At 40.9% G+C, this 27,463-nt stretch overlaps 1 protein-coding gene across 1 annotated transcript in view; it reads right to left on the minus strand.

Annotated features, from left to right (window-relative positions):
- LOC139649449 (partitioning defective 3 homolog B-like) overlaps positions 1-27,463 on the minus strand; it is a gene marked incomplete at its 5' end in the record, with an annotated part of 162,052 nt that overhangs the window by 43,919 nt on the left and 90,670 nt on the right. The window contains 1 exon segment of the mRNA XM_071525860.1: positions 14,560-14,680. Coding sequence (XP_071381961.1) covers positions 14,560-14,680 — 121 coding nt within the window.

A 27,463-nucleotide genomic window follows, 5' to 3' on the forward strand; every position in this document is an offset into this window, starting at 1 on the left:
TTACTGAAACTCACTGCATCAGCACTGTGTGTGTGTGTGTGTGTGTGTGTGTGTGTGTGTGTGTTGAGGTTATGCATTTGGCTTGTTCCTCTGCCATGGCTCTAGTTGCTTTTTGAAGTAATGTTGAGCCTGAATTTGCAGATAACTCCTAACTACACACACCTACATCCACAGCATGCACACGCACACACACACACACACACACACACACACACACACAAGAGACAGAAGTAGCCTCTTCTACAAGCCACCTTCACAGGGTTCTAAGTATTCTTAAGATTGAAAACATATTTTTTAGGTTTCTGTACACATTTCTGTTAGTTATTACATGCTCCAGCCATGCCCCCCCTCTCCACACTCACTCTCTCTCTCTCACACACACGCACACACACGCACACACACACACACACACACCATCCTAGTCAGTCAGTCGGTGTGAATGATGTAACTGTTAATGGCTCCAGATCTCGGAGGATGAGAGTCAGTCGTTAATCGCTCCAGTCAGTCATGACCACCGAACCTTACTGAAGATTACCTCATGACTCAACTGCACTGGAGCACTCTGTGTGTGTGTGTGTGTGTGTGTGTCTCTATGGCGCAGTGGTCCATAGGGATTGGGAAAGAGACAGCGAGAGAATGAAGAGAATGAGACACAATGGGTGTCAGTGCAAGAGAGGATGTATATGTGTGTGTGTGTGTGTGTGTGTGTGTGTGTATGTGTGTGTATGTCTGTGCTAGTCCCAGTAGACAGAGACTGCTATATGTCTGGGGCCACTGAGTCGGCACTGATCCCATCTTGTCCGACTTGGGGCATACAACATCCTGCTCTGCTGTTGGACACACACACACACACACACACACACACACACACACACGGTAGAACAGTCAGTGCAGGACTTAAGTCTCAGTTACATTACCAACACAGGACAGACAGATAGACAGACAGAGGGGAGATGGGGGTGGGAGAAAAGAGAGCGAGATAGAAAGAGAGTGGACAGAAAGAGAGAGAGTGAGATAGAGCATTGGGATAGAGGGAGGGAAAAAGTTAGGTAAAGATAGGTAATGACAGATATCAAGAAGAAGGGGAGAAAGGGAAGGATGTTGAGAAATACTGAGGGAAAATCGAGCTTTTCCCTGGTTTTCCATCATATTCAAAACATTTTCGCTCGCAGTAGCTCTATAAAATATACAGCATAGCTAAAATATTGCTTCACGCTGAAAGGAGAGCTTGTCAAAATGAAACTGTCTTTTCTTCTCTTTCTAATTGCGTCTGTATTTCTCTTTCCTTTTCTCCGCCTCTACCCCTCCCTCCCTCCCTCCCTCCCTTCCTCCCTCCGTCTTGCAGTTGTCCTGGATCGTCAGTGTAAGCCAGTTTCCTCTCTGTTCCATTAGATTCAGCACAGTTGCACCGTTCCAACGCTCCACATGTCCTTATAAGGCCCGGGTGAGTCATGGTATAGGACTCAATGCCATGATCACACCGGAAACACCGCCGTCTGCCTGCGGAGTGTGTGTGTCTGTGTGTGTTGTGTGCGTGGATGTGCGATGATGTACGTGTGCGCAGTGTGTGCAACTGTGTGTCTCGGTGTGTGTGTTTCTCAGGAAGGTGCTGTCAGCTCCACATAACCTTTGCAAACTGCTTGGCTTAGTCACTCAAATCTTTGCCGAGAAAAAAACATCTGACACCTAATTCATTAGTTGGCCATCCTTGCATCCTTGTTTTCACCGAAGCCAAAAAGGAGTGCAGTTCTTTCCCCTACTGTTTCTGGAAAGATGCAGATTTGTCAGATTAGAAATTTACGTTGGAAGTCCCCAGAAATGCCAGGCGCCAAACCTTAACCAATTTGCACAATTGGTAAAATGCTGTAATGCGATTCAGCTCTTGATCTGTCAGTGAAGTGAATAAAGGGCCTATTCTACAAAAAAAACGCTTAGTGCTGGGAAAGTCCTCATAGTCTAAAAATCTCTATTATATAAGTGAGTGGCAGTTCAATATAAAGTATATTACACTTATGGTGCGCTCAGTGTGTGTGTGTGTGTGTGTGTGTGTGTGTGTGTGTGACAAAGAGAGCGAGAGAGAAAACGAGAGAGAATATGATCTAAGCAGTGGGTTTATAAAAGCACTAATGTGTTTTTCCATGAGAATATCTGTGGTTATGACGGTTTAGCGTTAGCACTTGGCAGTGCATGTAGGCATGTGTGTGAGAACACATTTGTGTGTGTGTGTGTGCGCAAATATGTATAATTTGCTTGAATTTGCTTGCATGTGGATATTTGTATTTCTTTGGCCGTGTGTGTGTGTGTGTGTGTGTGTGTGTGTGCGTGTGTATCCGCTGTATGAGCAAAAAATTATATATTCAATCCCCTTGTAATGCAACCCCTTTCTAATCAACAGATTAGAAATGTGGTCTGCAATGTGTGTGTGTGTGTGTGTGTTGCTGTGGCGATTGGCTGCTGTGGCGCAGTGGATATTCCAGTGGATTTACGGTCACCCGGAGCTGGCACTGAGACTGGAGAAATATGGCTTTAGTTGATACAGTCGGCAGCCTGAAGAACAAAATCGTCTCTCTTTCACTTTTTCTCCTCCTCTCTCTTCTGTCCTCATTTCTCTTTTCCCCATTGCACTTGGTGTCTGACTACATATATTGTTCTTTCTCATTTTTTTCCCCTTTCTCCATCTCAGCTGCTCTGTCTTGTCTTCAATGCCTCTCTCCATCTTCCCCTCTCTTTACAACCAAACAAATAGGATACTACACTACTACTATCTATAGATGGATGGATAAATCATTCTTCCAACCAAATGTCCCATGAAAACAACAACTATTCATTCCCATATTTTATAGAAAAATAATACTGCCCCTCTTAGTGGAGAGAGAGAGAGAAAGAGAGACGGGAAGTGGGGAAACACAGAGAGAGCGGCAGGTCGAGAGAGAAAAAATTGCTGAAAGAACACAAACCATACTGAATGCGATGGAAGACTAGATTAAACAAGATTAAAATCGAGGGGGAGAGAGAGAATGGAGAGAGAGCTGAAAAACAGTTTTCATGCGGGCCACAAACAACCCTCTTGACCCTGTCTGTAATAACAAAGAACCCCATTCAGCTGCAAGGTTGGGCTGCAGTCCATTTCTACTCAGAGAGAGTTAGGGTTCGATCCCATGCCTGTCCACCTATTAAACACCCAAGGTAGCACGGCTATTTCTATTCTCATAATGGCTGAAGTACATTCATAGGAACAGTTTGGAGGTCATGTTGGGAGGTGTGTACACGTGTGTGTGTATGGGGGGGGTAGAGGGGGTTGCTTTCCCCATTATGGCTCTAATATAGGTCCTACAAAGTCTTATTCTTATGATAAGGCTGCAAGATGTGGAAGAAAAAATACCAAATTTGATTGCTTGGACAGATGTCGCAGTTGCAATATGACTTGTGGAAGTTGTGGCACACTTTTAATGTCTACATTCGAGTTCAAATTCCGCAAGGAACAAATGGAAAACTTGATTAAACTGCAGACCACCAGGGACCTGCAGCAAAGGTCAAAGGTCCCAGCCCAAACACAGGAACTACAACTAATGTCTTTGTCAGGTTGGAAGCACTTCCAGTAGCTTCACAACAGTAGATTGTGGGAATATTGCTCATTAGATTTCCCTCTGATGATCAATCTCTTCATGGAAACACAAATGCCTGGAATACACATCTCTCCCAAGCTCAGACATACCATATATTTATGACAGATATTGCACTTCGAAATATTGCCAAAATCAACATGAATTTGATGTTTAGTCTTAATTTATTGTAACACTCAAACAGTAGCGCAGAACTCGTCCCCCAGTAACATTTTCCCACCTAAAAAAGCCTTTCTTGTTAATTTTGCATCAAAAGGGAAAGGGAAATGATGAAATATGTTGAGCTCTAAGGGTCTATGGGGTGCACTGTCAAGTGTCACGACAACAATTCATTCAATAATTATGTGTTTCGAGAAAACTCTACATGGTTAAACATAAGTGGCACAATGTGACAATTTGACTTTTCCCCAAGCATACAAGTCTTGTTTGTAGGGCATAGACAAAGAAAAAGTCTCACTGGAACAATTGGAGGCCAGATCTTAAATAACTCTGTACTCCAAATAGACAGATATTGTGCACCACTGAGTTTTATTCTGCTTCCTTTGGAATGGAAAATCTTACTGTGCTCACCGTTAGTCATGAGCTTCAGTGGGTGACACACACACGCACACGCACACGCACACGCACACGCACACGCACACGCACACGCACACGCACACGCACACACACACACACACGCACACACACACACACACACACACACACACACACACACACACACACACACACACGGAACATGGCACTAAATTGTCTTTCTCATTGTGAATAGGCTCAGTGTCTCTGTCCAGGTCAACACTGTGAGTCAGTGGCTCAATAATATTATTGAAGCATTTTAAGTTTCTCTGAGGCAGTGCGGTTTTCAAAGATGATGCCAACATCAGGGTTTTGTGAACATTCCAATATCTTCCCAAACGTACTGGCTGTCTTGTTAAAGAATTTATCAAGTCTATGAAATGCAAGGTAGGCTAAATCAACTACTGTCCACTAGAGGTTTGCAGATGGAAAATAGTGTTGATTTTCATTATGGAATACTATCCAAAAGTGTTTTTGGTTAACAAAAAACAACAACAAAAAAAAACATTTTGAAAATGAGGGATTCCAGAGCAAAGGTTAAATAAATAAATAAATAAAAACACAAACACAAAAAAAGAAACACTGTACTAAAATATTTCTCTTTATCCTAAGCGTGACATAATAGGCAATAACCTTAGCATTTCTATTTACAATTTACAATTACAATTTCACATTTGGCAGACGCTTTTATCCAAAGCGACTTACACATGAGCTTTTCATACAACACAAGCAAGGTTCTAGTTAGGAGAGATGTACAATTTTTTTGATGTAAAATGTAAAATATGCTGTTCACTTTATACATGTTGAACCTGCCAGACAAACTGAAGATGTTGAAAATTTAAAAGGGTTTTTAAAACATAGTGAAATTAGAAAGAGCCAAAGATAAAAATAAGAAAGGTTATGGGAATAGCTGGCTGGGATTTTCCCAAATTCTATTGTGAATCACACAATGGTGTGTCTGTCTGGGGACAGTAACAGCGACAAGGTTAGAGAGAATACTGGACCCAGTTCAGAGAGGATCAAGGACTGGAACCTTGAACCAAGAGGAAACATATCCAAAAACACACACACTCACATATACACACAGTTTCTTTCTCTCTCTCTCTCTCTCTCTCTCTCTCTCACACACACACACACACACGCACACACGCACGCACACGCACACACACACACACACACACAAAAACGCATCCAAAAGGTGCACACATTCAAAAATGAATACACACAATGAACACATAGAGACATACATTTATTTATGAATGACTACATACAGGACTGGACCGGATATAGTTCTGACAGTACAGGGAATTCAGTCTCGATCAACAGGATATGATACAAGATCCTGTTGAAGCCATGCATGGGTAGCAGTTGGAGGCAATACAGATGAGCAATTCTGCCAGCATGATGACCAATAGCATTCTGTTCTTCACTGCCAACAACACCCACTGAATTTGTACCATATGCCAATCCTTGTTGAAGGCAACACTGACCCTTGCTTTTAAACGTTGTGTATGAATCATTATCTTCAGAGGAGAGATAGGAAGGAAGGGGGTTTATGCTTTTGAATCTACAAATCCATGAAAACTATTTATATGTTCATTATGGAGTTTAAACTTCAGTGACAATATTAACGGGTGCTACTTGTAGGCCAAGAGAGGTTTATCAAAGGTTTACGGTCACCGATGCCGAGCAGCACGTCTTTAGCAATAACTACCTCTAAATTTACAATTACATATTGTTGAATGCTTAAAAAAATCAAATCCATCCAGGTATGTTTGAGTTCAGTCTGCCAAATCACGAAAACAGATTATTGAGAATGATCTTCAAAATCTTCAAAACTGTCCACAGTCTTGCCAATCTAGATATGCTAAATCATGTAAGAACCTCAAAATATCCTATGTGTTAGTACAGACATTACTAGAAAAAATGGTACTATGGGTCTCATTGTTCATATAAAAACTTTGCAAGGTGAAAATGTATATTGTGTTAATGCTGACCTGTGCAAGACCCTTGGTTTACTTTCAAAATATAATATGATATTGATTACCTGTTTGTAATTGAGCAGTACTTTGTAATCGGTGACTCTCCAATCCATTTGACAATTTGACTTGCCTTTGAAATCCATAGCATATATTGTGAAATGGTGTGTGAAGTGCTTTCAAATTACAGACTGAAAGCTTTGAATACTGAATACATTCCCTTGTTAAACTTGAGAACAGAGTAGAATAGAGAGAAGAATAGAGTAAAGAACTCAGAGGCAAGCTATTATTTAAGTTGCAACCAGGCCTTAAAGCCCGCAGAGCCATAAAACCATTTTAGCACTGCAACATCTTTGTCCATTGACTGACAATGGAACAAAGATGATCTTAGAACTGAGATGGCTTTTTGGGAAATTGCACCCTAGATAAACAAGGCTGACAAGGGATAGGGGGTCAACAGAGTGGAATGGCAGCTGAATGCTTTTATTGTCAATTTGCTGTAATAATCTGAATGCATCTTCTATTTGACAATTCATTTAATAAACTGAGGGCATCATCTGATTGAGACCACAGGCTATGATATGGCCCTGAGCACTCAACGTTTAGATGGAAGCACCAGATTATCATATTACACACACTGTGAGATTTTACTCCTATCTACAGTACACAGTATGTATGCCGCTGTAAAAACACACAACTCAAATCACTCATCCATACATATGCATGTCATGGGAGGGGTTCAAGTTCTCTTGTCCTCCAGCCAGCAATTTTGAGGTGAAGGGATGGTCTCTCTCAAAATTAGAAAAATACAAAAAAAAAAAAAAAAGCATCGAGGGAAGGGTGCAATTCTCATCTTTAACGTTTTTCTTTTTTTTTCTCAATGTGGCTACAGTTCCAGGCCTGGAATCCAAACTCCAGCAGTGAAGATCCAAGTAAACTTTATATGGATATGGGGAGGGTTTACTAGAGTCCTAAACTACAGTAGATTATTCATTCATTTTCTTTACCCACTTATTCAGGGTTACGAGAAGGGTTGGAGCCTCTCCCAGCATGCATTGGACAAAAGTCAGGGAAACACTGTGGACAGGGATAACACATATAGAGAGACAATCACTCCCACTCACACCTATAGGAAATTTAGAGTCTTCACTCCACCTGACTTGCATGTCTTTGGGGTGTGTGAGGAAACCAGAGGAAACCCACGCAAACACGCAAACTCCACACATAAAGGACCAGGAATTGAACCTGTGTGCTTCTTGCTGTGAGGCAACATTAGCATTTGCACAAATCCTTTACTATCTTTTAGTTTGATTCAGGTTTGGAACTACGTATGTTTTTTTTCCCTTCCCCTATTGATCTGACCTTTCCTGATCAATACCTCTTTCCATTAGATCGGACACTCACTTTCAAACTAATTTACATAAAAAGTAGTTGGCAAATGTTACTGGTCTCTGTGAAGTGGGGACACAAGGGGCTATAGATTACCAAAAGAAACAAACACACCACAAAAAAAACATCTATTTGACTCAAGTTTTGAAGTAATGCAAGAGAGTAAGCTGTTTTTTATGAGCAAAAATGTATATATTGCACCCCTCTTGTAATGAATCCCATCACAACAGATTAGAGGTATAATCGGAGTGTGTGTGTGTGTGTGTGTGTGTGTATACAAAGTATTCAGGGGCTAAGAGAAAATAAGAAAAAAAGAAAAAGGAGGACGAGGAGGAGTATTGTGGTGTGAGGAGGAGGCAGATGACGGGAAAAAGGGCGAGGCAAGAAGAGGAAAGGATGTCAAAAGAAAACAATGAGAGAAAGGAGGAGAAGGGACAGCAGATAAGTTGATGAATAAATGTCTCGTCTGCTGTCTTAACCATAACTCCCCAAGGGTGGAGTGCGATAAAACTCCTCCGCTTCCACAGTTGACGGATTTGTGCAATATTAACTTGGGGGATGGTGGGAAGGTAAATTGCTCCTTTCCCCAACTTTGCGGACCCAATAATTTGTGCTAAGTGGAATCAAGGGAGGTGATATCAGCCTTGTAATTAATGCATCCATCAAGTTAACTAAAGATATTTTGGGAAAATGCAATGATGGACATTAATTTAGCTGCCCACCACCCCCCTTGATGAAACCATATTTCACTGCCTCCAACATTAGCTGCCTTCATGATCTGCTGACACCACCAGTCTCACTCAGTCTTACTTTTCAAGCTCACAACATTGGTAATTGTTAACAGGACAGGAATTAGGAGGAGAGCAAGGAGAGGAGGGCAAAGATAAGGAGGTGAATTAGAGAAACAGATAAACAAATGAATCACTGTCTTGTCTCCTGTCTCAACCATGACTCGTATTGGGTGGGATTAGTGTAAAACACTTTCACCCTTCCACAAGTTTACTGATTTGTTCCTGTTTTAACGATGGGGGAGGTCGGGCAGCTGAACTGCTCTTCTCACACAGATATGCCCTCAAATTTGTCAGGTGGACAATGAGAGGTAGAAACCTAGAGAAATGACAGAGGGAAGAGGCAGATGAGGAGAATTAAGGGAAGAAGGTGAAAGGACAGGGACAAGGATGGGATAATGGGGAAATGATAAGTAGTTTGAGTCTCTTGTTCTTGTCCTAACCTTGACTCCTAGTCTATTAACAGTAAGTGGCACTCTGTCCAACCTGGCTTTGAGGGGCGGGTGTTACCAAATTTAAGAATATATGTTAAAAATACTGTCTTCGGACTAGTATTGTTTTATTAACATTGTAAACATGAACAACTCCTGCTGAAGCTATGGTTAAACACAATAAATATTTTAAAACTGCATTTTTGGGTTAGGGTTATAAGCCAACTTCACAAGGCATTTTAATGCTAAGTTAAATTATTACATTTTCTAATTAGTGGCATTCCCCTTGAAATACAGTGAGCACAGTAAAGCTATTGTCAAGAGGAGTTAAGTGGAGGGGAGAGGTCAGCAGGTTTCTGCCTTCTAATTCACTTACATTCTTGTAAAAAACATGAAACGTATCCAACAGCATCAAAGCTCTGGCGTTCAAAGAGAAGTTTCCTACCAGAAATATTCTATTCCTATAGATTTGAAATTAAGGTCTGGAAAAGTGTGGATCTTTTTAAATGGAAAATTAAAAAGATCCACACTTTTCCAGACCTTAATTTCATGACTGAATTTGTAGATTTTGTTCGGTGTTCAATGTGATGTATGCCAATAGTGGCTGGGCAATATGAACGTCAACAAGACCATGTCACTCTATAGCTGAATATTATTCTTCACAATGCCAAATATCCCAATATGTGAAATGACTGTGTCTATAACTACAATAGATAAAAGGTGTAGTCAGATGATTCAGGACTGAACAAGAATACTGTTCCATACTTTTCCAGACCTCACAGAAAGTCACCAGATGCTCAAGAAGACTTGCTCAGCGGTCAATCAGTCATAGACTGCGGTTGTACTGGAAAGCTCCAGGTGCAGACTACTTCATAAAGAACATGACGCAAGCTGGTGCTAAAAAAGTGCATGTGCCAAGCAAACCCCTCCCCAGATAAATAAAAGATGCAACAAAATAAAATCCACAGCAGTGTTGTGAGTAGACAGTAACACCGCTCAGTATGTTCTAGAGTTGAGGTTTTCATGTTATTTCATGTTGCATCACACTGCAAACTGCAAATACCATGGGCAATTTAAATGACTAACTGTAAACAGACATATTTGAAACTAGAGAACAGGAAAAAATCAGATGGATGCTTTTCATTATAATTAAATGCTGTAATAAAGGCTGTATCACACCACCCACAATAACAATTGGCTGCCATACCCTCTGTGTAGGAGTGTGTGTGTGTGTGTGTGTGTGTGTGTGTGTGTGTGTGTGTGTGTGTGTGTGTGTGTGTGTGTGTGTGTGTGTGTGTGTGTGTGTGTGTGTGTGTGTGAGAGTGTGTGTGTGTGTGACAGGAACAGCACCCTGTTGATTTAGTTCCCCTCTCCTTAGGGGGAAAAGTCTGTTGTTGTTTTACAAAATACACACACAAGCCCAAAAGGACGCACACACTCACATGGAAACAAACTTGTGGTGTGGCTTTTGTTGCTTGATAATTGTTTCTAGGCAGACATAATTTTGCTAGCAAAGACAGCTAACCCATAACCATGAATCAATGAGATGGTAATGGAGCCACAGGGACAAAACACACTCAAAATACTGTGGCTACACTGCATTAGGAACTCTCTCTCTCTCTCTCTCTCTCTTTCTTGCTCTCTCTCTATCTCCTTCTTTCTTCTTTCTCTCACCCTAAACAAAAGAGTTTCAGGTTTGCTTTTATTTTTTATAGTCATTCAGCAAATTCTACAAAAAAGACGTCTTTTGGAGAAACAAACAAACCAATAAAAGTGAAATTGAATTAGTTTGCAATGGGCTCGCCTCCATAACCATCACTCCTCACTCCACACTTCCCACAGAAAGCAACTCAGGTAAATAATCACTGCTGCTTTAATTAATAAATGCATCATCCTTAATGAGGTGGGCTTTTTAGGCGTTGTTGTGACTGCTACTGTTGTGTTTTTCTTTCTTTCTTTTTTTTTCACTTTCAAACTTCAAACTTAATTTCCACCTCTGAAGCATGCTAATTGCTCTCTCTGCTTTGTAAACAAGAAAGTTTTCTCATTTGGCAGCAGAGAGGGGTGAATGTATGGCTATTGATCGCAGGGGAAAGGAGATTGCCCCTGGCTGGGCACGAACCAAATGACTTGTAGATGTGCATTAAGGTGGGGCAACTATAACTTTGGCTAAACACACTGGATGGATAGAGGGGCAAAGGTTTTAAGTTTCCAAAACATTCATTGTACCTGTAAGTACTTTGGTACATAAAACTCCACAATATTGAATGCCATCTTAGTGCATCAGAGAAGCCAGAATAAATTTAAAACAGACATTTTCATTTGCAGCTCTTAATTTACCTGGCTGGGTAGTATAATCAGTATATAGGAAACCCTGATATCGTCATATTGCAGCAGTCTGCTAGTGCTTTCTAGGTGCTTGGGTGGGGCGGGGGTGGTGGGGCTGTGCATGATTGGATTGAGTGAAACTACTTTAACTTTAAAAACTCCACTTGTTAACACCAAAGTGCTGAGGTAGCAGAGTGTTGAGAGATTCACTGAACAAAATATTTAATTCATGCATTGACTTAGCCGCTATAGAAGATCGCCGAGCTGCTTCCTGGTATGTGGATGTCCGCAGGCTGCAGTGAGGATCCTGTCCTTGCTCATGACTTCTACCGTACTGTCTGGTGTATGAGTGCACACTGTATTTCCCTTATGCAGGACTGTTAGGGTTCAGCATGGCTTAAACAGGGCATACTGTAATTCCCCTAAGCAGTGCACATTGCAAAAAGCATTACACACAAACAAACAGAGCTCCGCTATTATACAGGTACTCCTCCCTTACTTTCTGTCTGGTTCCAGACTCCTGAATCGCGACCCGCCTCTTCAGATTCGGTCGATCAATTCAGAGTCTGGTATTGCTCTATTCAACAGCGATTTCCCGATCGGAAAAACCATTGGGCCAATCAACGCCTTTGTGGGCGGGACTAAACTTTGAACCGTTCGTGCAACAGTTTTTCACTGGCATTTCGGCAGATTAATATTTGTTTATATCTACCTCATATCTACCTCCTGTTCTCTCTATCGGCAGTGCAGCCTGGGAGAAAGACACCAGAACCCGTGTGAGCTGAGAGGATTGACTGCACTCAGAGCTACTTGGACTGTGTCCCTGAATGGGCCGCGTGTGAGATTTGTTTATATGAACTGGACAGTGTTTCTGAAAGGGAGTAAAAATAAAAACTCTCCCTGTCACTTGTGTTCCTGTGTGTACCCACAGAACTATAACAGGATGCGGCTGACCAACTCTTTCATGTGATCACGACTTTGAAATAAATATTCCAATCGTGTCATTTTACACGAATTCAAATTTCAGTCTCAGGATGCCCTTTTACCCATGTTTAAATGTTGAGTGACAAATAACTGTGGTTTATAAATAAATAGTGGCTGAGAAAGTGATGTTTTGACAATGGTGGAAGCAATGGCGTGGCAGAGCATAACAGACATGGAACAAATCGCTAGCCTGAAACAAAACTGTCAAACAACACGGCAGGTATTGCCATGCACCTCCTCCATCATCACTGTAATTCATAATAACTACTAGAGGCTGGGCGCAAGGCTTTAAGGGGAGACGCCATTACCATGCCATCATTTGAAAGAAGCGACACCTACTCGTAGAAAATGGTTGAAAATTAGAACAAGGACAGTAGATGACATAAGTGCCTGGTTGACTAAATGATAACACTTTTGCAGGCTAAATCTTCATCATTTAGAAATGTTAAATGATGAACTTCAGATAAGGATGTTTTTTTTTTTTTGATGAATTACAGCATTTTGAATTAGAACTCTTCAAATTATCACACTGAAGAAGCACAGCAACGGCTTCTAGCGTGACTCAGGTGTGGATCTATCCCTTTTATAAAACATGACAAAGAATATCTATGAGGATGTGATGATGATTTTGTACCAGCCTCTACACAGTCTCTATGCATCTCATCTGTGTCTGATCCTCAGTAAAAAAAAACAAAAAAAAACAAACAAACTGCATCATATCAATTCTATCAGCTCAATGCCTACAGGAGCCATTCAAATCAAAGAGAGTACTGTGACTGACAGGCGGAGGTCTTTGATCTCGCAGCAGACTCAGTAAAAGCAGTGATCACTCTGATAGCTGATAGGGAATAAGAAACCTCACACATAACCACACACACGCTTACTGTACACAAACACTGGCAGGCACACAAGCACACAGTGATCACTTGGATATCTGATACAGTACAGCAACGTGCACACACATAGGCATACACACACACACACACACACACACACACACTCTTGCAATCTTAACAGAGATGTCTACTGATTTTCTTTTTTTTTTGTGAAGAAAGCTGTTATTATACAACAGGTAGTTCTGACCAAGCAATCTGATTGGTCAACTAGACATTTAGAATGTGCTCAAATCAGCATGACAGCACACCTAGCCGTGCTCATCACTAAATATTACTCCGCCATATTATCAAACAATATATTTAAATATAACTCTGTTCAGCCTTGATGTTACCAGACGCTCTGGCATCCTCCATCAGCTGTGCCGGTGAGTCGGTGACACGGCGCTACTAGCTTAAAAATACATGTGAAGTTTGCGGACATAGTAGCTAAATCCATGGAAAAATTATTTTTTTCAGCAGATATCTTAGTTACAACAAGATTGAGCTAGCAAGGCAGTTTTGTGTTTATATGTGTGGTATTTATTCAGTTTGGGAAATCCCGCGATCTCTAGAAAGCATTAGCTCAAGTTGGCTGGCTGACTCAACAGGGACTAGAAATCGTTTCTGTTGCTAGGTCGTTGCTAAGGGTCGGCCTACTTGCTGGAGTAGTAAACTAGGTTCCATTACATAGGAGTCTACTGACGTGACTGATTGTTTTCCAGTTATTAGTCAGACCCCATGTATTTCCAGGGAAACGGAGATAACACTAGCAAAAAGTTTTTTATTTTGAGAGCGAATTGCCCCACAATATGAATACATTTTGTTTATATCTTTTATTTTGTCCTGACCGCATCACTGTCGTGCCAATAATGACGGTAAAGCACACCCTCGAGTGTAATACTGCTTAAATAAATGTTACTGCGGAGAGACAAACTCAATTAGTACTAATACAGTATACAGACTACTGGAGAGAATGTTAAAAGAGACTGATGAAGAGTCTAAAAAGTCTTCAAAACTACTTCAGATTAATAGAGATCATGAAAAAAGAAATAGAGAAGTATAAAATCCCAAAATTGAAAATGCAATTCCAAATTCCTTTAAACTCCCTGTGGTGCTTGGAGAGGGGCGCAAACATTTAACAACATTATTTGCTGCCAAATTCATTTCATCTCGATTCATTTGACGATGATGACCTCAGAATTACTACTTCACTATTCATAAAGTATTATTATTTTTAATTGAATTTATGTTTTGTATTTACTGAGCATAGAACGCAAAATGCATAGAATGCTTTTATGTAGTAGTAAATATGTAGTAGCTCATTTTGAATTTTAATTTAAGAGAGTATGAACGTCTCTAATTGGAACATGGTTGTCAGCATTTGTGTTTTCCCATATCTCTCCTAGATTCATTCACACACACACACACACACACACACACACACTTCATCATAGACATCAGAACACTTGTAGGTGTTTTGAGGTGTGTCTGTGCGTTTCTGTGGACTTACACTTGTACATTTGTGTGTCCACATGTATGTGTATGTGTGTGTGTGTGTGTGTGTGTGTGTGTGTGTCTGTGCTCCTCACCCTGTGTGTGTCGTTTTCGGGTCCTCTGCGTCGTTGGTCCAGTTCTTCATAGGCTGGCGCCATTCCCTCTCTCCTGGCCTGCTGGTATTCTCTTCTGAGCTGCTGGATCCTGTCCACACTGCTCCACACACACACACACACACACACACACACACACACACACACACACACACACACACACAGAGGAGCATAAAAAAAGCACACAAACATGGTTTCAGAAACAAGCATGTGGATAAAACTCTGCTATGCATGTCAAAAATATACTGTTGTGAAGACATTGGGGTATAACTGAAGCTTTTAAATCTCTATGGTGAATATAGAGAATTTCCATATATCCCACAACAGCAGTTTTAGCCAAATTTTGTAAATTTAGTCTCACTCATGTTATGAAGGGACCAACATAAACAGGCCGCTGACCCATTTTAGGTTCCCAGGCATGTTTTAATAAGTCTTGCAGCCCAATCACGTCAAGATCACCATGATGTGAAACGCTCTGAGAACTCAGCCTGACATCACCACCAATCAGCTGACTTATCTGATGATGAGCCAGCCAATAGAACTGTCTATTTTTCAAACAGTTATTTTTCTGGCATCAACCTGCAGAGGTCTGAGGACAGAGATAAAGACTTGACACACGCACGCACGCACACACACACATAGATCAATCTCCTGCTCTTTCTGACTGCCTGCATCTATATATATTTTTCCATCTTTTTCTCTTTCTCTTGCAAAAGCTAAGCAAACAAAAACATCAATCGTTCCATGAATATTCTTTCTCTCTGTCAACAGAGGAAATACATACACATATCAACACTGAACCCTGGGCACCCATGTGAGTCACACACACACATACACACGCACAGAAAAAAATGGAAATATGGAAAGTCATATCATCCACATATGCATATGCACATTATAACTGCAGCATTCAATTTCATGAATGGAAATGATGGAAGGAGGAAAAATGCATCGATGAACACATCCAGGCAATATTTGAGAAGTGAGAAATGTAGCCCCACACACATACACACACACACACACACACACACACACACACACACACACACACACAGACAAACACACTCCATCTCTCATGCCCTCTACCCCCCTCCCTCCATCCCTCCCTGTCTCCAAGGCCTTCAGTACACAACAGTAGTCTTACAGGAGGTCACACTAGTTTAACTGTTAAAAATACAGTTACCCAGTTACATTGCATGTGACACAGATATTGCTCTGTTTTATGTGTGCATGTGTTTGTTTCTGTGAAGCTGGAAATCCCCCAGTCCAAAAAAAAAAGCCACAGACACTCAAACAATTATTAATGCTGAGCACACACACACACACACACGCGCACAAGGCGAATGTACATAAGTGGACAAGCACAGCGAAGTAAATGCGTGTAACAGTTCCTTGAAGTATATCTTTGTCTTCGTGGTAAAGAAATTATTATTCCCCGGCCTAGCTTTACATGTTTCTGCTAGTGTGTGTGTGTGTGTGTGTATGTGTGTGTGTGAGTGTGTCCTCTCAGCAGTGTGTGTGTCTTTCTGAATGACCATTCAGTGAGTAAAGCTCCACACACACAGCCAACAGAGAAGGGATTAGATTAGAATAAAAAACACTTAGCTCAGTCTTTATTTAAACCTCGTTAACGGTCCAAAGACGATGCTTTCTGTGTTTGTGTGTGTGTGTGTGTGTGTGTGTGTGTGTGTGTGTGTGTGTGTGTGTGTGTGTATGTCTGGCCATCAGGAGTGCCAGACATTCCACAGGGATGATGGGGTGGGAAAAACCCCAGAATCACGTCACACTACATGCCAGCAACATGCTAATAAAAGGTTAGCGACATGCCAGCTAATGACATGACACATTAAAGTTGATAGCTAGCAGATTAGCAAGTACATGGGAAAAAAAATCGTTATTCTGATCAATTATGTTTACGTTTTGTTGACATATGCAGCTCGAAGTTAAAGATAAGGGACCTGGTCAGTGATTCTCTTTTTTTGTTCTTTTATTCTTGCACTTTTGAAAGCTTGGTGACAGCTTAATGACTATCAAAGGATAAATTAAGGCCTGCAAGAATATCATTTGAAGATAATTTACTCTTATCACGAAAGCAGAACTCAATATGAAACGTGATTGAATTTTGCCTGAACTTTGCCTCCAAAATAATAATATTAAAATGATTATGGAGGTTAAAAATGTAAGTCATTCTGGATGAAAACCATTCAACTCTATTCTCATTTCTCCTCTCTTCCGCCCCATTCTTTTATTCTGCCTTTCCTCGTTCCTTCATTTCCCTTCATCTCTATGAAACCATAAACCCTGGGAGCTGTGAGAATGAGTGTAATATCTGCAGAAATATATCATAGAAAACGCATTACGCTCCGTCTCACATCACAAATCATGTCTTTTTCTTGTGCTTTTTCTCTCTCTCTCTCTTACACACACACGGACCCACACACCTTTCTCTAAATGTCCTGCTATAGAATCTATTTGCTTCACTCTCTCTACTACCAGACTAAACTTTCTTATCTCTCTCTCTATCTCTCTCTCTCTCTATCTACCTACTGCTCTAAACAGTCTTGTACATCAGTCTCCCCATGGAGCCCGCACCCTCTCACTCTACAAAAATATCACACTTAGGCCTATACCCTCCCTCCCAAAACAATAGCAGTGCACAGGTGCTGAAAAGACATTACAATACAGTGGAATATCCCCATCCCCATCATCCATCCTCAATACCGCTAAAGTCCCTCCCTAAAGAGAAGCAGCGTTCAAGGTGCAATTTATATGCCATGCTGGGTTAGGATCAACTCCAGGGCTTGGGACTTGTGAGCAGAGTGTGTTCATAGAGACTATTTTTTTTAAATCAACACTAATACTACCAAAACTACTACCGCCACTACTACTGCTACTCCTATTACTACTGCAAAATTTTAAAATGAAACTCAAATTCTAATCTATGAACTTCAAAATGTGTAGATGAAATGTTTTTTGTTGTTACAAATCATCATATGCTCATTTTAGACATTTTATAAAGGCATTTTGATCACAGCATGATATAATATGCCACCAAACAGTAAAAACAGCCATAGCAGCTATATTGCATAACCAATGACAATCTCAGTAATAACAGCAATACCAGATTTGTGACAAATATTACTCATCACAGTACATTACAATGCATGTCCTCAAAACTCACTTGTTTCAAATTGCTTTTAACCTGCAATTCATGTAATCTCTTTATCTGTTCTTATTTATAGTTGTTTATCCTCTTATTTTGCATTTTCATTTTTAAGTTAAATAGTGTTAATCTCTTGTGATTTTTTTTGTCTTGGAGCATACCAATAAAATGCATTGTTATGATTAATTTCTGAACGGATTGAACATAAACAAAAATAGTGCATACTGTATAAATGTATCAAATGTTTAGAATGTAGTATATACTGTGCTATTCATTCAGCATTTCTTTTTCCATTCAAGCGATTCACTAGAGGCATGGGATTGGCTGCTGGGTGGATACATTCTAGAGGGAAATTGCATTTATACTTCTATGAGAGGAATGCATTATAGTGAAACACAATCTGGACTATGTGTGCATGTGTGTGTGTGTGTGTGTTTGTGCTCTATACTCTACCCTGAGAGAGCTGTGTCAGCAGGAACACACAATGCAGGGGGAGGAGAGTGGAAGCAGAGGAAAACCAGACAAACCCTAACCATACCTGATGACTGAGCCACCTTTTCTATTCTTTGCTGTTCTATCAACTTCTATGTATAGTTGAAGCGATATTCTACTGTTATACTGTATGTTATACTGCTATATGTTTACCAATATTATTGTGTTTAATTGAATTGCATTTTGCTGTGCCGTTCTAGCTCATAATCTTATCAAATACGTTATTTTTTATTTCAATCCCATTTTATTCTCTTCTTTCATTCATTTTCTTTAACTTTTTATTCCTATTTAGGGTCATGGGGGGCTGGAGTCTATCCCAGCATGCATTGGGTGGAAGGAAAGGAAACGCCCTGGACACGTTGCCAGTCCATCACAGGACGAACAAGACAGACAATCCCATTCAGCGCTAACCACTGAGTTGCCATACTGCCCACTGTTATATTCTATTGTATTCTACTGTATTCTATTCCATTCTCTGGTTTTCTGTGCTTCTACTTCTGTGGGTTTTGTTGGGTTTAGCTTATGCATCATAGAAGAAATGACTTGTGTCACAGAGAGCCTGTATAAACCCCCCCAGTACACACACACACACACACACACACACACACACCCCACACAAACAAACCCCACCCCCTGCTCCAGTCCATTGACGGAGGGCCTGTGAGAATAGGGTGTTAAAATGTATACAACATTCATTTTCTGTCCACACACACGCGCGCACATACACACAAACACACACACACAGGGGCTACTTTATACGATTTACGACCCCACATAAAAGAAAGGGGATGGAGAGAAAGAAAAAAAAAATGCAATAAACAAACACATAACACAAACACAGACAAACACACTTGGACCACACACACACACACACACACACACACACACACACACACACACACACACACACACACACACACAGAGTTCCGTGACCACAGATTGAGGTATAGCTATTGATCAGCTTTGGAGGAACAAATGCTCCATAATAAAAGCAGACTGGTATGACTTCACTGTTTAACTACCTTGTGGTCATTAAACAACAATAGGATTGTCTAGCATGGTGTAATAACACAGCATAAAACTCCAGCATTGTTATTTGCTTGTGCTTGATGTGAGGGCTTTCATAGTAAGTACACGATTCCATCTTACTTACTATTTATTAAAAATACTTGCTTACAACTAAAGTACTTTCACATAATTGCACTTGTCCATTTTTGTTCAAATGGTGGATAGCTTTCATTTTGGAGCAAAATTCTTGTATGTCTTAGTGCAGGTCTAGGATACTGAGGCTGGTTTAAGGCTTGGATGTAGTGAGATACAGTAAGAGGTTTCAGCTTCAGTCCAGCAAGGATGGACAGGCTTCGAAAACCAGTTGAGACCGTGGCAGAGCCAAGCTCCGGTCAGCAGAGACAAGGAAAAGGTGCTGGAGGTTGAGACACAGAATTAATGTTTTCAGAGGACACAGAATCACTTTCTCTCTCGCTCTCTCACACACTCACACACACACACACACACACACACACACACACACACACGCACACGCACACACAGAGAGATCAATCTTTTCCTCTCGCTCCGTCACACCAATAATAATTCTATTAATGTTTAAAATCAGAATCGGCAACACAGCGTAGCTGTTAATAATACTGCTATTAATAATTAAGAATACTGTTCCATTAATAACATGGTGAGATAGTTCCTCAGATATATCAATGTCCATAGTAAGGGAATACATCCATGCCATTAAAGCCTATAAATATTTACAGGCCTTGTTATAAAAGTTGAAATTTCTTAAATCCATCCTTAAAATTCTGTGTGCAGCATCTTTACATTAAGCAGTCCAGTAAAGAGTTTTATGGCTATAAATGCTACCTAAAAGCAAGACTCAGTGGCATGATGTAGACTTTGAACAATATTCATTCATCTATGTTGAAACCAGGATTAAATAATATGCCATCATAGGTCAGTAATATCATCATTTATATTTAACGGCATGATGAATGATCTGCCAAACGCTATAATAACACAATCCCTTAAAAAACATCTGGATGAAATAGTGCTCTAATAGTGTGGCTTAAATAATAAAATAAAGAAATAACTGACTGCTTAATTTATTTGAATGTGAATGTGCAGTTTAAATGTGTTGTAGTGTGTTTAAGAGTCTGAAATAATGAATCAAGCACACCTCGACACAATCAAAGGTAGAAGAAAACATATTTTCAGGCAGGTTTGCTTAAAGCCAGGGTCAGTATCATGTCATCAATAACATCATCAATATTTAAACGCCATGCCAAGTGATCTGGCAAATCCATTACCAACACCAGTGTTGGTTCCTAAAGGAGAACTCAGTGATTTGTCATATCCACCTGTCTTTGTGTGAGTGTGTGTGTGTGTGTTGCCCGTAGATTCAATCTAAATCCTCACTGTGGTCTGAGGAACACTGAGGGGTTTTGCAACCACATGGCAAAGATCAGAATTTTGAGTATTGGGATACAGAGTAAAAAAAAAAAAAGAAAAAGGAGTGATTTGTGTTTGTTTTTTCTGTTCTTTTTTGATCAGTTTCATTAGGTTACATTCATTAGGTCATTAGATAACAAGGTTATCTTTTCTCATCCAAACCCTTAAGAATATAACATTTTCACATTATTCCTTTCACTTCTCCTCATCTTTGATTCCCATCATCTGTCCTTCCCAGCATTCCCCTTGCCTTCCATGCTGCAAACAACCATTTTCCCTCCTCATCAGAGCAAGAGAAATAAACATAACGGTACAAACGGAAGCAGAAATAGACAAAGAAAGACATGGACAAGACAGCGAGGTTGACAGAGAACAGAAAAGAGTGAGACAAAGAGAGAGAGAAAAAGAAAGGACAAGCGGATCTTTTTAGTGCTCTATAACATATGACTTTGAGCTGAAAGGTTTCATAAATCAGACAGAAAATGGCTGTAGGACAATGGAGTAGCCTCACACACACACACACACACACACACACACACACGTACACACATGCATGCGGACACACACAAGCGTGCATACACACAGGTGATGTATGGTCTGCTCTTAGATGTGGCACAGGGGGAATATGTCACTCAGACCCTCCTCACGTGAGCTCAAACTGATTTATCACATCTGTGCGAGTGTGTGTGTGTGTGCGTGTGTGTGTGTGTGAGAGAGAGTGCAAATGTGCAGGAGTGTGTGTATAGGAAAAGAAGAAGCTGAACAAAAGAAAAAAAGCGGAGACTGTTAAAAGCCTTTCCTCTTTCTAAAATAGTCTATTGACATCTCTTTCATGAATGTAGAGCGGTAAAGTTCAGTATCAGAGGGAGTGAAATTGTACTTTACTTCAGTAGTGGTGTGTATGTGTGGGTCAGTGAGTGTGTGTGTGTGTGTGTGTATGTATGTGTTCATTCTTGGAAGGAACAAAGAAGACAAAAAAAAGGAGAAAAATTCTACTCATTGACACCACCGTTGACCGCCTGGAAAAAAAATGCACAGTGCAGTCAATACTGGAGTAAAGTAGGAGGTCCTTTCATTCCCACAAACACAAAGTCATGATAGCCATTTGGAAAATCAATAAAGCTTGAAAAGATAAACTGCAATTGACTGAAAAGCTTTAGAGACCGTAGAGGTATAGATGGCTCTTTCACCCTTTTCAAGGCAAGTAGGACATTTCACTTTCATTCCCAGTGATGCAAAGTCATGATACCCATTTGGAGAATCAATACAACAAACAATAACTGGTTTTATAGCTTTAGAAAATGCCACAGTTACAGATGACTATCTCACCCTTTTCAATGCAAAAGTAAATGAACATTAACCTCCTAATTAAATTAGCTGCATTAAGGAAGGGGTTTTTAAACTTTCAAGCCCAGGATACAAATTGCATCAATTAACTGGAAGTCAGAATTATTAAAACAAAATGGTACTTTTGCCATGTGGGAGACTCCACAGACACAAGCTTGAGAAATGATTGTACCCTTATTTTTAATATTCAGTCCAATTCAATTCAGTAGAACTTTATTTATGCCACATGGGGCAATTCAAAGGACACATTAAGGTACCAACAACCATTAAATACATACACACATATCACATAACAGAAAGAGACAGGACAGGACTGCTTACCAGATTAACTGTTGTATATTTGTGCTATTGATGTGCAGGCAGAGTTCAGCAGTCAAATGCATACAGCTGAAATTATAAAAGTGTACAGTCTAGTGTTGGAAATCTCATAATTCTTGTTTTAAATTTTACTGCTTCTAATACAAAGGTGATTTTTCTTTGATTTGTCTTATATTTGGGTGACAGAAAATGCCTATGGGAGGAGACTCAATTCATTTTAGAGTATTGTCTAAAGACAGACCAATCAATACACATTTTAGGCATTTTAGGCACACTCTTTTGCTTGGACAGCTCTAGTTTTCTTCATGTGCAACCAAACACATGAAAGCCACTTGTAATAAGCTAGTAAGCAAGACTGCTTCTGTGATTTGAATGAGTTTGGATTTACTCAACTTGTGCTGCTTGCTGAAATTAAAATAAAAACCCTGCAATAGGCAATAGGTAAGGTAATGTCCAAAATGGAAAACTAGTTGAGCTATTTAATGTATTTCTAAGCTATTTTAATACATTAAATGGACAGCTTTTTAAAAAATACTTTTTCAGCGTAACTCATATTTGCAAGGCAGCATTGCTTGACAATGACAAGACAAACCACAGTCAATATCTGGGAGGAAGTGCAACAGAGAAATGTAGTTTATTGACTGATCATGACAAGAGGGAGTGTGGACTAGTCTTTGTCTGTCCACACGCCCGCAAACACGCGTGCATCTGTGTGTGAGAGTGTGTGTCCATCTGTGTGTGTGTGTGTGTGTGTGTTCTCCCCAGTGTCTAGTTGTGGAGCAGAGGATCGTTATCAGTTGTGTCGTACAAGGCTCAACTAGACCACAACAACCGTCACTAGTCAATGCATTATCTCTATCTGTCGGTCTCTGTATCTTGTATCTCTGTTTCACTCTGCCGCTCCCTCTCACTTACAGAAACACCCCCTAACACACTTACACACACACACACACACACACACACACACCTGCAATACCTACATGTAAAAAAAGAACAAAGCTTCAGAATCAATGTAATCAATATAAGAGTTACTGGCCATCATGTGTTTACCATCCTTTGTCTTTACTGTAATCATGTTTTTCTTTAATGTATTCCATTTTTTTCTGTATTGTATTCAATTTTCTATCCACGTTTTCTCCCTTAACTCTTGTAGCACAGTAATTAATCACAATTCTATCGGTCTATCTCCGCAAAAGTCAATTTTTGATAATTTTTTCCTAATTTCTTAATGTCGGTCACGTTCATCCCTCTCTCTCTCTCTCTCCCTCCCTCCTTCCCTCGCTCTCTCGCCTCTTTCTATAATCTCCATGTTTCCCAGGTAATAATCTCTTACTGTCATTTCCATCCCTAACTCCATCCCACCCCATCTATCTCTCCCTCCCTCCCTCCCACTCCCTCTTATTCTCTTTATCGTCTGCTCATCTCCATCTCCTCTGCCCTCCATCCCTCCCTCCCTCCCTCATCTTCCCCCTTTATCGTGTTTCTCCTCCTAATCTCCCTAGCCTGTGCTTCGCTCTAATTAGTTGACGTCTCCACTAATGAAGTTTGACAACAAAAGATCACCAGTGCTGGCAGGTGGGGCAGAGGGAAGAAAGAAAGGGGCAAGGGTAGAGAGAGAAAGAGACGGAGGGAGAGGACAGAGAGAGAGTGTGGGGGCGAGAGAGAGAGCAAGAACGAGTCGGCGACACTGTTTGTGTGTCAGGTTGCTTCTCTTCTCCTCTCCAGGCTAACAGGAAGTGACACGTGTTTTTAAAATGCCGCTGACAGGAAATGACACCGTCGGTTAAGCTGCGCCGTTTAAGCAAGAGGAGTAATTAGCGCTCTATCGACTGCCATGACATCATTCAGACTAGCTGTCTAAATGAGTGTGTGCGTGTGTGTGTGCAAGAGAGAGAGTGCCACAGTGGGGGAATTGGTTGGCATGCCATCATTTTGACAATCAGTCAGAGTGTGTGTGTGTGTGTGTGTGCTACAGGTGGAAAATTGCCTGGCATAACATTATTTAGACAAGCCTTCTCTGTGTGTGTGTGTGTGTGTGTGTGTGTGTGTGTGTGTGTGTGTATGTGTGTGTGCCACAGGTGGTAAACTGGCTGGCATAAAATCATTTAGGCAGGCTGTCTAGGCTCAATGTGCCCTCTGACTCTCCCAGCCATGCCCGTGGCGACATGCCTATTTGCCTAATGCCTCTGCCAACTGCAATAGCTGTGGATGGTCTCTCTCTCTCTCTCTCTCTCTCTCTGTATCTCTCTCTCTCTGTATCTCTGTGTTTATGTCCATAAGTAAGCTGTAAGCAAGGTTTTTTCTTATTGCACAACAAGACCTGTTAATACCCCAAACAATCTGTCTCGCTTCCTTTTCTCTCTCTATCGTAAACCATCCTACCTTTCACACTTTATCTATCATGTTCTCTCTCCAGCGGGCAATTTTACACATTGATTCCAGCTTGATTGTCAATCTGTCTCGTCTTGATCACTCCGACTCTCTCAAATCTCTCACTATCTCTCTCTCTCTCTGCATGACCTCATCTCTCCCACCCTCTCTGTCATATTTCTCTTTTTTTTTCTCAAAGCTTCATTTGCGCTCCCAGCTGAATGAGCGCACAGTGAAAAGCTCGTCTCTTCAAGCGATTCATCTGACAGCTGAAATTAAGCGGGAGTTGAAAACTAATCACTGGTCTATCACATGTACTTACTCAACTATAATTACAGACATTAAAGATATACAGTAGCCAAGTCAAACGTTTAACATGCTTGCCGCACTGTTGGTGCACAAATGAATTGTTGGGAAAATCCTGAAGTATTAGAACAGAGACAATGACTACTACTTGCTATTGAGCTGCTTGTTATTCAGCCACAAGGAATCCCAACCATGTTTCTCAATGTTTCTCAAAGACTGGGTTGGGAACTAAAGGTGCAGGGCAGAATAATATAAATGTTCCTACAAACTACTTTGGAGAAAATGGCATCCAAAGGTAGTGGATATGAAGAGCAGTCCCCCACCAGCCTCTCAACATGTGGAAGGCTGAACAAAATACTGTAAAATGGAAGGTGAGATGCCTAAAAACAGGGTACAATTTGTTGAATAAGCCTCTGCTAATATTAGAAGAAAGAAACTTGAAAAGAAATTTTTTTGAAAAAGTGTCTCAGAAGTGGGCCCTAGACCTTCTAGGATTCACTGTCATAAGATAAAATGCCCTATACTGTAAATGGTCTCTCTCTCTCTCTCTCACACACACACACACACACAAATAAATACAAGCACCCATGCAAACTTTGTCTCAGATTTCAATGAAAATAGTTACCACACAAAAGACGGCGCACATGCACAGAAACAAGTGATGTGCTGAATAAAAGCCGCTGCAGAATCCTATATAAATACACACAAAAAATACACACAAAAACCACAAAGAACAGATTGCTCATACTTGTTGCTTAGCTACAAGATGCCACAATGAAAAGAGGCATGAAATAAAAGCTTGTTGAGCATTGTGCGTCTCTGAGTGTCTGGAAAGCGTAAGTGTGTACATCTTTGTGCTCTTTTAAGACAGTGAGTGTGTGTGTGTGTGTGTGTGTGTGTGTGTGCCTGTGTGTCCCTTCACTGTGTTCATGCTCACTCACGATCACCAGCGGATGTCCTTTGCGTGGAATTTATTTTTCGACGAGAAATTCTTGTGCAAATACGAGAGGCGGAAATGATAAATGAAAAGGAAGAGAGAGCAACAGGGGGAGAGAGGGAGACCAGAAAGGGTCTATTGAAGGGGAGAGAGCGAGCGGGAGGAAGGGATGGAGAAGACGAGTGCCACTTGAGCGCTGTTGCTTATTAGCCAGGCTGAATCACACACTTTGAGTCCGGAAAACACACACTCTGCCCCTTTCTCGTCTGCTCCTCATCGCTCGCTCCCCCCCCTCCTCATTCTTCTCTTTTATTCTGCTTCTCATCCTCTCTCCTCCTCTCCCCGCATCTCCCATTTATCCCCTTAATTTTTCTACCCCGACTTCCCCGTCTCTTTTTCCCGGTCTAATTTGCCCTTTTAGCCCCAAACATCCACTGATTCCCTCCTCCTTTCTCTCCACCTCCTCCTCTTGCCTCTCCCCCATCCCATCTGTTGTTCCATCCCAGAACATCCACTTACCCTCTTATCCTCCTCTGAATCCCTCGCTACCCCGTCTCTTCTCCTTTCCTCTTCCTTTATTGATCCATTTTTTTTCTCTTTCCCTTCATTATTTGTGCCCACTTACATCTCCTTTTAGTCCCCAAAATTCACAGACCCACCATCCTCTTTTCCCCATTTGGGTGTTTTGTCTAAACATCCACTGACTCTCTCATCTCCTCCACATCTCTCCCCTCTTCTCGATTTTCCTTTCTCTCCCTCATTTCTCTATGCTGTCCCCTTTCCCTAACCTCCACCCCTCGCTTTCGCCACTCCTTATCCCTCCCTTCTCCCTTTTACAATTAATCTCCTCTTTTCTTTACCGCTTCCTCTCCCTCACTTGTTCCTTTAGCTCCAAACACTCACTCCGACCCTCTCTCCTCACATTCCTCTCTTCTGTTTCTTGCATTCTCCCGCTTTCTTTCTCTAACTTCCCTTCCTCCCTCTTTATTCCTCGCTCCCCTTCACCTTCCCCCTTCACCCCTTGTTTTATCCCACAAACCTCCTCTCCTCCACATCCTTCACGGCCCTTCAGCTCCACTTCCCCCTCTCCCTCTCAGCTTTGCTTTTAAAAAATGCAAAAATGCCACATTTTTCTCACATTATTTTTCTCATGTTGCCACTTCATCATGCTTGTCAGAAGGCAAAAACTCGGCATGCGCTGATGTCACTAAACACTGGAGGATTTTCATTAGGTCCTTGCAGAACCATGCATGTCTGAAATGCCTTTGACCTTTAACCTTTATAAGCTAGATGATGCAAGTTTGGCCTGCAAGTTTCTGTTTTCAGTGCAGTTGCATTGGAAGATTGCTTCCTCCATTTTACATCTATCTACAATTCAAAGTGCTTGTGGAAGTGTTTTGCTAGCTAGCAAAATATTAATTTCTAGTTTCTTGGTTTCCCGATAAAGAGCCATATTACAACATTTTAACATTTGTATGTTAGCAGTGACCTTAGTT

Source organism: Centroberyx affinis, unplaced genomic scaffold (genome assembly GCF_046629955.1).
Source record: "Centroberyx affinis isolate AG114_WGS23_722 - 3 ecotype Tasmania unplaced genomic scaffold, CSIRO-AGI_Caff_v1 ptg001345l_1, whole genome shotgun sequence".
Lineage (NCBI taxonomy): Eukaryota > Metazoa > Chordata > Actinopteri > Beryciformes > Berycidae > Centroberyx > Centroberyx affinis.